Here is a 15,039-nt window from a genome sequence, read left to right on the forward strand (position 1 = left end):
GGGAAACTGTGTGTGATGATCTGGGAGTAATCATGTGGATGTTGCCTCCCACACTCTGGGGAATACCATGCAGTATTGTTTTTATACTCTAGTTCTTGGTGGGGCTTATTGTAGGTTGTCTTAGACACCAGTGGTCGTCACAAAAGGTCCTACTGGGTTGAAGCAGACTGAATTTGTAAGAAGTATGAGGTTGACTATTCTTGTAGCTGAGATTTATGTAATCAGATGCACAACCTTTTGGCTGTTAAAAACCCGGCTTTCCAAGGACTAATTACAGGGAACACAGCTCATCAGAGAGAACCTGGAAAGATGCTGTGCAGTGTGCCCTATATCACACATGGGACATTTATTCTCCCTGGAGTCTGTCTCTGGATAATTGTTCTTCAGGATTTGTTGCTCAGGGGCTTATGGGAAAAATTACTCCTAATAGAAATACTATTATATTTTATTCACAGTATTCTAACTTTCAGAGGATTTAATGATAAATCTGTTCCTACCATGAGGGTAAAGTTAAATGTATTTCTAGACTTAAATAAAACATGCAGAAATAAGAATTTATAGGGAAGAAATTGCTGAATGAAGAGGGGAATTAATGGCATCATGTTTCAGTCTGTGGACAGCCTTCAGAAGAATCTTCACTGTGGTAGACAAGTTGGTTGTTCCCCCGCTGAGGGACAGAGGGGACCCAGGTGTGCATCGAGGAGAGAGGACACTGGCCAGGAAATACTAGGGGTTCGGTCTCCCTTGGAGTATTTCCATAGACAGCCCGTGTGCAGTGACATACATGAGCATCTACACCCTTCCGAATGCGAGCAGTCATTTCTTGTCTTCTGTTGTGACTCATGCTGAGATTAAGTTCTCTTTTATGTTTGGTACAAACTCTGACGGCAGCGTGCATGCACGGTCTGGGGGTCTGAATCATCAGCTCTAGCAATGTGCCAGATTCCATCTCCACATTTTTTTTTTCATCTTTCCTGCTTAAAATAGCAAAGAGCTACAGAGAAGGGTCAGGGAATGGAGTGCGTTAGCTCCCGGTTGTTGGCGGTCCCCGGGCTGGCATGCCCTCTCCTCCCAGCCCAGAACTCCCAGCAACACACCCGCCCGATCCAGTGCCCTCTGGACAGGCACAGGATGTTAAGCTTCAGCACATGTTTTCTCCTTTAGTGTTTGGAGCCGTCCTCCGTGGACATGACCTCATCAAACAGACCAGGAGGCTGAGGCTCCCAGGTGTTGAGCAGCTGGCAGGGGCCCAAGGTTGTTGCTGGCTCCCAAGGCATCTCTGCAGCTGGTCTGAGCTGCAGGGGGGCTTCAAACCTGCGATTCCCTAATGGCTCTAGGTTGGGCTGTGGTTCCCATGACACAAACCAAACAACCGAAAAAGCAAGCCACTCAGTCTCCTCCTGGAGGACACAGCTGGAGAGGGATAAATGGATGCCCTGCACTGGTCACCTGCTCACAGGGCTCTGCTCTGGGCACTGCTCACCCTGGCTGCCCTTGTCCTGGGAGGTCATGCCATGGTCCGGCATTCTTTTATTTTTTTTTTTTAAGATTTTATTTATTTATTTGACAGAGAGTGATAGAGCACAAGCAGAGGGAGTGGCATAGGGAGAGGGAAAAGCAGGCTTTCTGCTGAGCAGGGACCCCCCCAACTTGGGACCTGATCCTAGGACTCTGGGATCATGACCTGAGACCAACGCAGACACTTAACCAACTGAGCTACCCAGGTGCCCTGGTCCAGCATCCTTTAAAAAAGAAAACCACAAGCCACAAATGGAGTCATTTATGCTAGACCAAGCCACCAAACCAGGGTGTAATACCTTACCTAATCAAAGTTTCAACCTCCCTCCAAAATATAGTCTTAACTGATCGATCTGGGCTTCTCTGGTCAGCATCAACAATGTATAAAGGTAATCTGTCACATGGGTCCTCTCCAACCCACAAAGCAAAATGAAGTAATCCACCTAATAAGATGCCTTTTTCCTAAAGGAAGATGATCCTACCCCAAATAATCCTTTTTTTTTCTTTTTTTGTTTATGACTCCCTCATCCTTAAAAAACCTTTCCTGTTCTAGATCCCTTTGGAATTACCCTTTTGTTTGCTAGATGGGATGTTGCTGGATTCCTGAATCAATTAATAAAGTCAAATAGACTTTCAAATTTACTCAGTTGAATTTTTGTTAACAGTTCAATGCTGTGCTCTGCAGAGGGAAGGCCACCCAGGGGTCACACTCCCTCCTGCTGCTGGGTCTCATCTGACCCAGCATAATCCCCGCTCAAGTGATTTACCATCACTGTCCTTTCTGGTTTCATTGGTATCAATTACTGAGGTGCTGACCAAGGCATTCTAAATGGGTTTCCTGTGAATCACTGAGTACTGTTTTTTTTTTTTTTTTAATTTAATTTAAATTTTTTCAGTGTTCCAAATGAGTATAGTTTTCACAGGGTGACAGCTTCTCCGTTATGGAGACACTGTCTCTGTGAGAAGGTGTTCTTAGAGTTCAGTGAACCTGGCTTCCAATCCCGGCTTGCTGTGTGATTCTGGGCACACCCCTAACCCTCTCTGAGGTCCAGCCTATCTGTCAACAGGGCTTAGTATTTACTTCAGAGGAACGTGGTGACCATTTATTTAGGCTAAGAATACACACTTACCATGTTTGGGTTATAGGTCGTTTAAAAAATGTATTAGACCCTTGATGTAAATCGTTAATTTATATTTGCTTTACAAAATTAGAAATAAAATGTCCCAGTCCCGGGACTCCTGGCAGGCCCGGGAGAAGTGTCTGATGAACGAAGGAAGGTCATTGCAATGCCTGTGACTTTTTTGCAAGTTTCCAAACACACCTTCTGAACAGGTTTTGTTGTCACTGCCTTTTGCTGGGGTCGGGGGAGGGGAGAGGGTTCCTGATTCCCAGGGGCCAAGCGAGGGGGGAGGAAGCCATAAAGTCGAGATCAGAATCTCTGTATTTGGTCTAATTCTCAGTCCTTCCAGCTGTTAGTACTATTGACTTTGGCAAAGCTATTTAAATTGTCCATTCCTGGTTTTGTCCTCCCCACCTCCCAGGCAAAATAACGATTAAAACACCTTCTCTGCTTGCTGTGCTCACAGGCAAGGGGGGATCTGCTAAAGGTTAAAGTTCCTTTCGTATTCCAGCCACTTCGCGCGGCACAAGGCTGCCTGGAGCCGGTTTCCCCATCTCAGCACGTTTGTCCCCAGTAGGATCAGTTTTAGGACCGTATTGATCTGTGACGTCGTGCTCTTAACTGCGGGATTTATACCTGCTGCGAGCCCTTTCGGCGGAGGAGACAGGCCGCTAAACTGCCAGGCGAGTTCCAGGTCACAGGTCTTAGAGTGCTTCTCCGTCCGCGGGCTTCTGGTTTTTATCTTTATGCTGTGAAGCCCCCGCCCCCTTTGATATGCTTTTCCTTTAATACGCCATCATTAAAAAGAATATGCTCTTTGGGGAACTGCTATGAGAGAATCTGAGTGGAAAGCAGCGCACACAGAGTAGACACGAGTTGTTTCAAAAGCGTTCATTCTTCAGTTAAATCTGTTCAGTGCACCTGCTCGGTGGAAGGTCAGCTCGGCATTTGGAACAACATTCCTCCTGCCAAGGAGCAGTTTGTGGTTTAATCTGTCGGTCGGTCTTAGCCCTCAAATCTGCAAGCAGGGCTGTCCATAGTAAAATGCTGACCCGTAGCTCAAGTGGGGGAGCGTTTAAAATTAAAAAAAAAAAAAAAATATATATATATATACACACACACACACACACACAGACAGACGTGTGTGTGTGTGTGTGTGTGTGTGTGTGTGTGTGTACACAGACAATTTCCCCTGCCTTACTGAGCTACAAGTGGACACAGATCCCCGCCAAAGTTCACCATGCCCATCTCGGTCTGGCCTGCGGGGCCCACGAGGGGTTTCTGCGAGAATCACCACAGGAGCTCAGAGGGCAGGACGTCCTCTTTACAACAGTTTCCATCACGTCAACGTCCTCCAGCCCGATTAGCGGTTTCCCCGCCTCGCGTTTCCCACCCCGGACCCCCGCACGCGCGCACACGCACATCCGCCCGCCGCCGCCAGGGGCGCCCGGGGCCGTGCGGGGCCGCAGCTCGGGCGCGGGGCGGGCGGCGGTGGGTGTGGCCGCAGGTGGGGCGCGGGGCGCGGGGCCGCAGAGCGCGGAGCGGGCGGCGCCACCCCGGCCGGGAGCTTGCGGGCGGACCCACCGGAGCCGCCGGACGCCGCGGGCGCGGGGCGCGGGGCGATGGAGCCGGGCGCGGCCGCCTTCCTCGGGATGCTCGTGGTCTGGGCGGCGCGGCCCGGGAGCCCGGCGGCGGCGGGGGAAGCTCGTGAGTAGCCCGTCCCCGGGGACTTGCCGGCTTGGGGTTCGTGCTCTCCTGCGCGCGCGCGTTTGCAGAGGCGCCGCTGCGCGGTGCGGGGAAGGGGCGTCCGGAGGCAGCGCGGGGTCCAGCGCCCGCAGCGGGGCTCGCCGGGCTCTTCGCTCCCGCCTAGTCGCAAGCGCAGCTAACCGGGTGTTTGCGGTGTCCCTGCCGGGAGCGGAGTCTTTCGGGAACAGCCCAAGTTCTGGCGGGGTCCGCTCGAGAACAGGCGGGGGCTGGCCGGCGGGGCCGTGTTCCCCGGACGCCGGAGGTGCGGGCTGCGGGAGCCGGTCCGCGCAGCGGGTCCTGCATTAGCGGGTCTGCAGTGCGCGCCCTGCGGAGTCCGCGCCCGGGAGCCCGCAGCCCCCCGCGGACCGGCCCCGCAGCTCGGGGAGGCCGGACCCCTCGCGCCCCCGGGAGCGCAGCCTGCCCTCCGCGCTCGCGTCAGGTCCGGCTCCGCGCGGCGGTGGGTGCAGGGCTGGTCGAGGCCAGAGCCTGCGGCGCCCGGCGAGCTCGGGCTGACCCGTCCAAAGACGCCGCTGCACGTCCAGAGGCTCGGCCCTCCGGGGATTTCACTCTGAACGTCAGGAAAAGTTGGAAGACTGTTGCTCAGACTGAAATCGCCCTCCGAGGCTTTTCTTCCGTTAAGGGGTTTTAAAAAAGCCCCTCTTGTCTTTTCTCCTGGCCCCTATTCCGTTCAAGAAAAATAAAATAAAATCAGGTGTAGGGCTCAGGTCAAGCTAGTGTGCGTTTCCAGATAGGGCTAGCAGGCTCCTTCAGAAACTGACCTTGCTTTGGGGGTGTCCGGATTCAGCCCTTGCAGGGCGCCCGACTCTGCCCTCACCGGGAAGTTGGCTAAAGTGAAAAAAGCTTTGCACCTGAAGTCACTGTCCCACTCCTCCATCCGTGGATGCCGGAGGGCGTGATGATTTTGTAGCACCATCAGCTAGTACTGGCTCATTCAAGGCCGTCTCGGGTAGGAGTCACTCCTCCGAACGAGCCTTAGGCTCCTTTCAGCAGATACTGCCCTGTGTGTCAGACACAATTTTAATTTAGCTTGTACGACAACTGCTCTGAATTAATTAAAATGGGGGCATTTCGGTAAAATCAGATCCTCAGATCTTGCAATAGAGCTCTTGTCATTTTGCTAAGAAATTAAAAACGACCACTGCTAATGATTCGTTGATATTAGTAAATTGTAGGATGATTCACGTCCTACTCGGAGGTACCATTAAAAAGTCACGGGAGGTCACTCCTACTTAAAGGAAAAGGGACTTCAAAAATCCTTCCTGTGTGGCAGAGCAGAGCTGCCCTTCTCATCCCCGTGGTGCTGATTACAGCCTATCGGCAAGATCGGTTGTTGTGGTATTTATTTTCACTTAGTGTTTTACTCCCTGAAACCCTCGGAGGTATCAGGCTCTTTGACACTGAACATCCTTCTTCGGAATCCTATGCTCTGGGATGTTCTGTGTCTGAATATCTGTGCAGACACTCGGGTCAGAGACGGGTTGGGTGTCCAGACTCAGCCCCTCTGGGTCTCGGGCTGACTCTCCAGGTGCTGATGCCAGTCTGTGCTTTTCAGCCCGTGTGTTTAGGTGTATTTAGTACTCTTATGAAAAGTTCAGTAAATTCAAGAGTGCATGTACATCTGCAATGGAAGGATGTCTTAGACACTAAAGTCCATGATCAGATCACCATAGAGATGGCCCCTTCAAGCATCCAGTATATGTTTAAATGACTTTGCAGATTTAAAGATTTGTAGAGATCACACAGATGGCCTTTGATAATTTCCCAGTAATTTCCTCTGGCCACAACATCTGTAGCAGTAGAAGTAAATGGTCAATGAATCTCATGTCTAGATTCGCTAGTTTGACCAAATCGTTGTTTCTCTAACTCCTGCATATGTGTTGTAATGTGTGTACAAGCAAAATACATCAGCACATATTTGCAACCCATTATTACTAAGTCAAGGTAAGGGGGTCTTTTTTGTTCTGCTCCAACATTTGAGAAATTCTCGAGGAGCTTGCCAGCAGCGTGGGATTTAAGGCACAAACAGGAAATCATGAACATGAATATTGCTGAATCTTCTGTTGGCTAGCCTCCTTGCCCCCCCCACCCTGTTTTAGTGTTTTCAAAACTCAAATAATCCTTTCAGATAGAACTTCCAAATGAACAAACATGAGATATTCTTGAGCACTAACTAGAAATTAATGAGAGTCGTAGATGAGTAAAAAAAGGCAAAGGTCTTCACCCACATGGACCAAAGACAGAAGTACTCTCTTTAGAGCAAGTTGTCAGTAGTAAAGCAGCCAGCCAGGGGTCAGCCTCGGCAAGGTTCCAGCCCAACAGATCCTCTCAAGGAACAGGATTTGTTTGAAAGATTTGACATCTCAGAGACTACACATGTGTGGTACGAACATTTCTAATCAGTGGGAAATTTTATAACAGGAAGATGATACACGGGAGGGAAAGTATTTTTGAATAGCCATGACCGTGGGCTTGCTGTGTTGCTCTGTGTTCTCTGTCTTTTTGAAGAAAAAGCAAGCCGCATTCTGTGAAACAGGGCTTAGGACCTGATTTTTTTAAAAATGTGAACATCTCCCTGGTCTGCCTTCTAGAACTCTCTGTCCTGAGTCAAGATGAGTGTTCTAATACAGATCTGTCCTCTTAAATAACTCAAGAGGGAAGTTAGGATATAGATTCCAAGTTAGAGCCCTGCTTTCTGGAAGTTTGCTATGTAGGCTGTTGCTGGCTCCTTTACTTCCTACCAAGAGCCACAAATGGAAGAAGGTGATAGCTCTTTGCTTTAGAATTATGCTGGTGAGCCCACGATTCCTTTATGAATTCCAAGACCCTTTGGAAGGGAGAAGAGATATAATCTGAGTATGAAGACGTCAACATTTTGGTTGTTGTCAACCAGTTTCCCGGATTGTGCATTGCTCTGAAGGTCATGTGTACCCCTCCCCACTTGGGAACAACACAATTGGAAGGCAATTCACAACTGAATTATTTTCCCCATGTAAGTCAGCTAGGGCTGACAGCTGCTGCCCCCTTTCCATGTCCACCAGAAAAGGACCCAAGCGTATGTGAGAAATTTCAGTCATTGATGGTGATGATTTGACACAAGTGATGACATTTTTACAGATCCAGGATTCTGTTTAGTGAGTATGGCTGACTTGTTTTCACTTTGTTAAAGCTCAGTGCTTGTAATTTTCTCTAGAAGCTTCCTCTGAATCCTTCCTTTCCAAAGTGCCCTTCCTGTTGCAAGAAAGAAAGATCTATTTCTGGTCCACTACAGGTGGGGTCCACACTTCTGTTCTAGGAGTGATCATCTGAATTTGTTTTCATACACTGACACATGTCCTCTTTCCCAGTAAATCCCTACATACATAGAAGAGATGTCTGACCATGACTGGGGGTGTGGACCAAGCCCATTTTAACAGCAGCCACGGGAAACCAAACCATGGGATCCACGGGCCCGTAGTGCTGCCACCTCAGCTGGAAGATTTGCACCAGAGTCGAACCCTTCCTTCGTCGAGCCTCAGCTTCTTTATGTGCGGAAGCAGTACTGTGTCTTCTCTGACGCAGGTGCAGGAATATAACCCTGTAACAGAAATTATCACACAGCATCCTCTCTTTCAAATATAAATAACATGCCCAGCTTGGTATAATAGCGAGGCCCTTGTAGTCTTCGAATCACCCTAACCTGGTGACACGATGAGCCTTAGTAATCTAGAATAAAAAATACGCCTGCGTAACCTGGTAACTGGACATAATTCTGTAATTACTAAGAGGTATAAAATGACAAGTATGTATTTATTTTTTAAAGAGAGTGAGCAGGCACACATGTGGGAGGGGCAGAGAGAGAAGCAAGGAATCCTACGTAGACCCCCCACTCAACACAGAGCCAAAATCAACACGACCTGAGCCAAAATCAAGAGTTGGTTGCGGGACTGGCTGCGCCACCTGGGTGCCCCATGAGTGTTCATTTAAGTAAACATATTTGTCATGTATCTCTTCTCGAGGGTTTTGTTTTTCAAGAGCCTTGTTCTTTGAGTCAATATGGATTCTTGTAATTATTTGCTAAGTGTCGTGGACATTCTTTGTTATCATCTGAGCGTACTCGATCTCCAGGCAGGCTGTGAGGGAAAGAGGCTCCATATGGTCTGTCAAGGCATTTTGTCTTGACCAGTGTGGGCTAAACTCTTTCCAGGGTTTTCACTGGTTCTGGACTCTCTCTGCCTCAGTAGCCTGCTCCGTGTTTGTCTGGAGGGAGCCCAGTCTTCCGCGTGCATCAGTTGGGGCAGGAGGGGAGCCTATCAGAGGGGGTGCTCCTGGCGCGGTGAATGGGGGTCCGCTCCTGCAGCAGTGAAGCCTGTTGGGCAAAAGGAGCAGGGATGGATGGGTGCGTGCTGTAGCGCAGCGGAGTTCAGACAGTCTGGAAAGAGCCTGAGACAAACCAGTAAACAGACCCGTATTTATAGCGTTTGAATGCACTTCCCAGAAATGCCGAGGTGGTGAGGATGCTTTTGGGAACACGGAGAAAACAAACTGAAACTCACACAGTCCATGGCGATCGTCAACACAGAGTGGTGGGCAAGAGCAGAGCCAGCTCTTCCAGTCCTGGGAGACCTGCACAGAACAGACAGAAGGACCCGAAGATACGTCATCAGGGACCCTCCCAGGCCTGGAAGGAGGTTTTGGGGAAAGGACCGGAGGTCATGAAAATCTGCTTTTTAGAGTTGATTTGGGGAACCCCCCCCCCAAATCATTCAAAAGTACTTCATAAAGGACCTATTCACTAACAGAAAGCTCTCAATCAACTGAGCAAATTTCAAGTTGAATTTTCCTCCTTTAATAAAAATTAGTCTTGGACTATAAAAGTATAAAATAGCTCCAACAATCTGGAAGTAACATAGCCGAGGGCCTCTCCCCACTAACTTCCTAGAGCCTTGAACGGCTTGGCTTCAACATACAAAATGCTTCAGAGTGACTTTTGCAGGATCCCACTCCCCCGGCCAACGGTGGCCACTGTCGTGCTGCTGCTTTCGGCACGGGCGGGTTTGGGTTGAGTAACTTTTAAAGATGGAATGATTTATGTCGGCCTATTTCTGAGAGGCATTTGACCATCCGAACAGACATACTTGTTATTCCTCGTTTGAATTCTATGGCGTAGGATGACATGCTTTAAAGATGTCTTTTATCACGTGTTGGGAAGAATCATACACAACTTGTAAATACTGCGGAGAGAGGATGACAGCATGACCGTTGTCCTGTCCCTCGGAGCGTTGCTCAGTACGCCCACACGATGGTCTAATTCCTTTGCATAAGGTAGCATGGCTGACTTGGTCATTTCCTGTTTGATCAGAGCTTAGACACTAAGGCGGTACATGTTACACTGATTTATTTTCAGATACAAGTGCTAACTATGCAGGTTTATTGCCCTGTCGCACTGCTGTAGGACAAGAAATGGTGTCATGTATCTCATCTGGGTGGGGTCTTTTACTACTGTTGAGTACTGTGGGTTAGACAGTCGTGGGGGGTGTTAGGTTACTCCTGCAGAGAAACATGGAGAAGTCTGCTTCCTGAACTGGAGAATAAATTGCTTTGGCACGTGTTATTTTCAGGGACTATGACAAGCTGTAAGTTTTTGGCTTCCCGAGTAGGGTTGAGATGTGGCTTTCGCAAAATCTATGGTTTGGGGTTCTGTCCCCGATTTAGTGGTTGTTGCCAGGGAGAAGGAATTTCCAGGTCATGCATTCACCAGGCCACTGGGGTGCCAGAACTGGTGGCCCTCATGTGGGCCTGGAGGCTTGGTGACCTCCTGAGGGCCTGAGACCCACCATCCCCCCTGCTCCATCACTGCTGTCTTGTTGTCCCCTGGCTTGGGTTGCTCAGATGCCGCGGGCATTTTCTTGGGGCTTGTGAGCCCGCATGGAAGTTGCCAGCTTGGTTGACCAAGGGCATGACCTGCTCCCTGGGGACATTAAATCAGGCCCTGCCTGCAGGACTCACAGCTCCAGTTTGTTCTTATTTTAACGTCTGTGTATCCCAGGGCAACCCGAGAGCGCGACCAGGAAAGCCTGGTGGGGGCGGCATGTCCAGTGTGTGTGCTTCAGCTCGTGTGCGTGTCCGTGGGTATGCGTGTCAGTGTGTGTGTGTGTGTCTGCGCATGTGCATGTGTCGGTGTATGCACGTGTCAGAGTCAGCGCATGTCTGTGTCAACATGTGTGCCTGTTGCGTGTGTGTTGGTGTGTGTGTTAGTGTGTGCGCGTGTTGGCACGTGTGCATGTCGGTGCACGTGTGTGTCGGCGTGTGTATGTGTCAGCGTGTGTGTGTGTCGTGTGTGTGTCGGTGCATGTGTGTGTCAGTGTGCGAGCGTGTCAGTGCATGCATGTGTCGACACATGTGCGTGTTGCGTGTGTGTGTTGGTGTGTGTTAGTGTGTGTGCGTGTCGGCATGTGCACATGTCAGTGCATGTGTGTCGGCGCATGTGCGTATCAGTACGTGTGCGTGTCTGAGCGTGTGCATGTCAGTGCATGCATGTGTCGGCACGTGTATGTGTGTTGGCACGTGTGTGCGTGTCTGCACGTGTGAATGTTGGCATGTGTGCGTGTCACATGTGTGTGTCAGTGCAGGTGCGCATCAGCGTGTGTGCTTGTCAGAGTGTGTGCATGCCAGTGCATGTGTGTGTGTCAGTGCATCCTTGTGTTGGCACATGTGCATGTCGGTGTGTGTGCATGTCGGTGCGTGCGCAGGTGAGCACGGAGCACTTCTCAGCCATCGACTGCGAGCCTCATCCTCTTCCCGTGTCTGCGTGGGCAGTGAGGTCGAGTGACCGCCTGGGCTGACGTGTGGGCTTGGGCTGGCCCAGAGGTGTCCCTCCTTTCTGCTGCTGGGGTCAGGACTGAGTGCGAGGGGGCAGTGTGACTGCGCGCTGGGACACTTGTCAGGACTCGGTGTTTGCTGGACTTTGTGTGTAGACCAGTGAGAAACGCAGCTGTCCAGATCAGGGCCATGGCAAGCATCTTTCAGTTCCAAGTGGCAGAAAACTCCATCACGTGGACTTACCCCAGGAGGGGAACTGTGGGTGCCCATCCCTTCATTTTGGGCAGGGCTAGGGCCAGCAGGTGAGGCCGTGCCCAGAGGCTTGGTCTGTCCTCCTCGTCCTGGGCAGGCCTGGTGCTCTGGTGGCACTCTGTTTGGCAGAACCATGGCTAAGGTCAGGCTGCCCTGCACACCGCTGGGGATAACGCTCCCCCCTGGCTGGACTCTGGCCTTCATCATTTCAGAGCGGTGCGTCCTTACTTACTTGTCCCTTGTTCCGAGCTCCGGGAAAGCAGGGAGTTCTTGAGGGCACGGGGGTTATTTATGAGAGACAGTGGGTTGTTGAGTACGTAAACAGGCCAGTGATTCACTTTCCCAAAGCTTCCAGCCAAATCCCCAGATCTGACTCTCTGTGTTGTCTCTGCTGGGCTGTGCGGCCGATCCTACCAGGGGACTGTGACAGGGAGGGGGTGGCCTTCTGACCCACCTGGGGTGGAGCCAGGAAGGGACTGGGATTCGGTCCCTGACCAGGTGGTTTGCCTGCATCATCCTGACAAGGAAGCAAAATGCACCATCCATTTATGTAATTAGTTTAACATCTATGATGAAAGCATTGGCTTTCAGGCTCTTATCTGCTTCATGTAGCAGATGGTCGCTTATGTGTATGCCTCCTTCATTAGATTTTAAAGTTCCTGAAAACAGAATCACATTTATTTGTCCCGGTGGCCCGGCTGATGGTGCTCACTAAGTATTTACCAAGAAAAGGAAGAAATTAATATATTGAAAATATGCTATTTTGAAAGTATACAGAAGCCATGCAGCATCCTCATGGGTGTTCTATAATCATTCTGCAGGTAGCCCAGTAAAAAGTTAATTTTTACACGAGCATCCCTGAGCTCATCATTTGCCCATGGAAAGACCTCACTAGCTGATTTTGAATGTTTTATTTTCTTTTCGTTGAAATATGCATGACAAAATTTCTGGCCTGAGGCCAGGTGCATGGTGCATGTTCTAAAAGCTGCTGGGATCTTAAGGGGGCACTGAAAAGGCCAGGTGTCAGGGACACTACCCAAGACCAATGCACGGGCACGAGGAGGCCTCTGGGTAGGGGCCCTTGGACGAGATGTCTGTTTCTAGGGAGATCCTACATCAAGCTGGAGCCAGGCTTCATATTCCGGGTGTGAAATAGAGGTGCTTGGGAGCAGTGTGTCACTGTAGGTCCCCAGAAGCCTGGTTCACCCACCAGGTGCTTGAAGCCGTATTTCAGCCCAGTGGGAAAGGCTGACTGTACAACTCGGCAGAGGACAGGGAGGCTGACAGATGACTCCTGCACCTCAGTGTGGCTGTCCACTGCCATCTGGGAAGCCAGGAGGCTGTGTTCATTTGAGCCACAGCTGTCTCTGGCATGACAGCCGTGGACTTGTGGCTAGGAACCTGGCATGCCCAGAGCAAGCTCTTGTGGGGTCTCGGGCTTGACTCCCCTGGTCTGGGCTAGGGGATCTTCCCAGTCAACAAAACCTGTTACTATTATTGAAGATGTTTATGACTCACAGACTCGAGGGCTTGATGGTGCCTAGAGAATATCTCTACTTTCAAATGAAGATTGCTTCTGTTTTCAGAATGACATAGTGGCAGCACCATGTCCACGGTGCGGACTCCAACAGCGTCCTTTCAAGTAGCACAGAACTAAAACTCAACAAGGGTCCTCAAGGCACTGGCCACACTCTCAGAGAGGTGGGGGGGGGTAATTGAAGTGTGGTTGGTACTCATGTACACCATAGTGACTGGATAGTGACTGGCTAGCTCTCACCTTCATGCTGTGCTTACAGGGAGCGGGGCGGCCATCTGTCACCAGACAACCCAGCCTCAATGCCACTGACTACTCCTGGGCTGTACCCTTCATCCCATGACTTACTCATTCTGGAACGGGAAGTCCCTACCTCCCCCTGCCCTGCTCCTGTTTTTGCCCATCCCCTCTGGCCACCACCAATTTGTTCTTTGTATTCATGGGTCTCTTTCTGCCTTTGTTCATTTTGTTTTTTAGATTCCACCTAGAAAATGAAATAATATGGCATTTGTCTTTTCTGTCCGGCTTATTTCACTTAGCATAATATCTTCTCGGTTCATCCGTGCTGTTGCAAATGGCACATCTCATTCTTTTTCATGGTTGAGTGATATTCTGTTATATATATATACACACACATCACAAATGCGTATCACCCCTTCTTTATCCATTCATCTATTGATGGACAGGAAGGTTGCTTCCATGTTTTGGCTTTTGTAAATAATGCTGGAACAAACTGGGGGGGGGTACATGTATCTTTTTAAATTAGTGTTTTGATTTTCTTTAAGTAAATATCTAGTAATCGATATTGGATCATATGGTATTTCTATTTTTAATTTAAAAAAAAGGACTTATTTATTTATTTTAGAGAGAGAAAGAAAGAGAATCCAAATAGGGGGAAGGGCAGAGGGAGAGGATCTGCAAGCAGATTCCCTGGTGAGCATGGAGCTTGACGTGGGGCTCCATCTCAGAACCCAGGAGATCAAAACCTGAGCTGAAACCACAAGTCAGATGTTTAACCACCTGAGCCACCCAGACATCTCTATTTTTAGTTTTTTTTTTTGTGGAGGAACTTTGTACTGTTTGCATAGTGGATGCATCAATTTACATTCCCACCAACAGTGCATGAGGGTTCCTTTTTCTCCACATCCTCACGAACACTTGCTGTTTCTTGTCTTCTTGAGTTTAACCATTCTGACAGGTGTGAGGTGATATTTCACTGTGGTTTTGATTTGTGTTTCCCTAATGCCGAGTGACCTTGAGCATCTTTTCATGTGTCTGTTGGCCATCTGGATGTCTTCTTTGGAAAAATGTCTATTCAAATCTTGTGCCCATTTTTAATCACATTATTTATCTATTTATTTGGTATTGGATTGTATAATCCAACTGACGCTAGTTTTTATCTGGCTATTTTTTTCAGAAGTCTTCTAGGATACATAGTATCTGGCCATCAATACAGATGGTTCGACCTTTATGATTGTTAAATGAGTGTTAGTCTCCAAGCCAGATGTATCTGTATGTATTTTGGGATGCAGTCTCAGTTAAAGTGGGCATGATGACACCGCTGTGGACCCCTAGAGAGGGAGCATTCTGGCTTGATTCTGAAAGATTAGGGTTAGCACTCTCTCTTCAATTTATTCCACCACATTAATTATTCCACCACTTGTTCAAGCCCTCCATGTCTCTGGAACTGATGTGCGATAGTTTTCTCCATGGTTTCCTTGTTACCAGCTTACCTCCTCCTAATTCAGTTTATTCTACTGCCAGAGTAATCTTTCTAAAGATGACCTTACTTTCCCTGGTAAAACTTTCATGTATTTTCTCATATCACACACACTCCTTGAAAGGTCCCTTCTCTTCACTCTCTGCTTTCATCTCCTCCTTTAACTGACCCTGAACTACAGACACCTCACTGCACTGGCATTATCACCAGGGTTTTCACACACGTGCACGTGCGCACACACACACACACACACACACACCCCTGTTTCCTTTTCTGTCTCCTCATGTCCTGTCTTCCTGGTTTTTTTAAATTAATTTATTTATTTTCAG

General features: G+C 49.1%; 1 protein-coding gene across 1 annotated transcript in view; it reads left to right on the plus strand.

Annotated features, from left to right (window-relative positions):
* Positions 1–4,206: 4,206 nt before the first annotated feature.
* The window catches only part of LOC116570531 (contactin-associated protein-like 3), a 163,156-nt gene continuing 152,323 nt past the window's right edge, over positions 4,207–15,039 (plus strand). The window contains exon 1 of the mRNA XM_032307716.1: positions 4,207–4,346. Coding sequence (XP_032163607.1) covers positions 4,262–4,346 — 85 coding nt within the window. The 5' untranslated portion in view covers positions 4,207–4,261. The remainder of the gene's footprint in view (positions 4,347–15,039) is intronic.

This window comes from Mustela erminea, chromosome 12, assembly GCF_009829155.1.
Source record: "Mustela erminea isolate mMusErm1 chromosome 12, mMusErm1.Pri, whole genome shotgun sequence".
Lineage (NCBI taxonomy): Eukaryota > Metazoa > Chordata > Mammalia > Carnivora > Mustelidae > Mustela > Mustela erminea.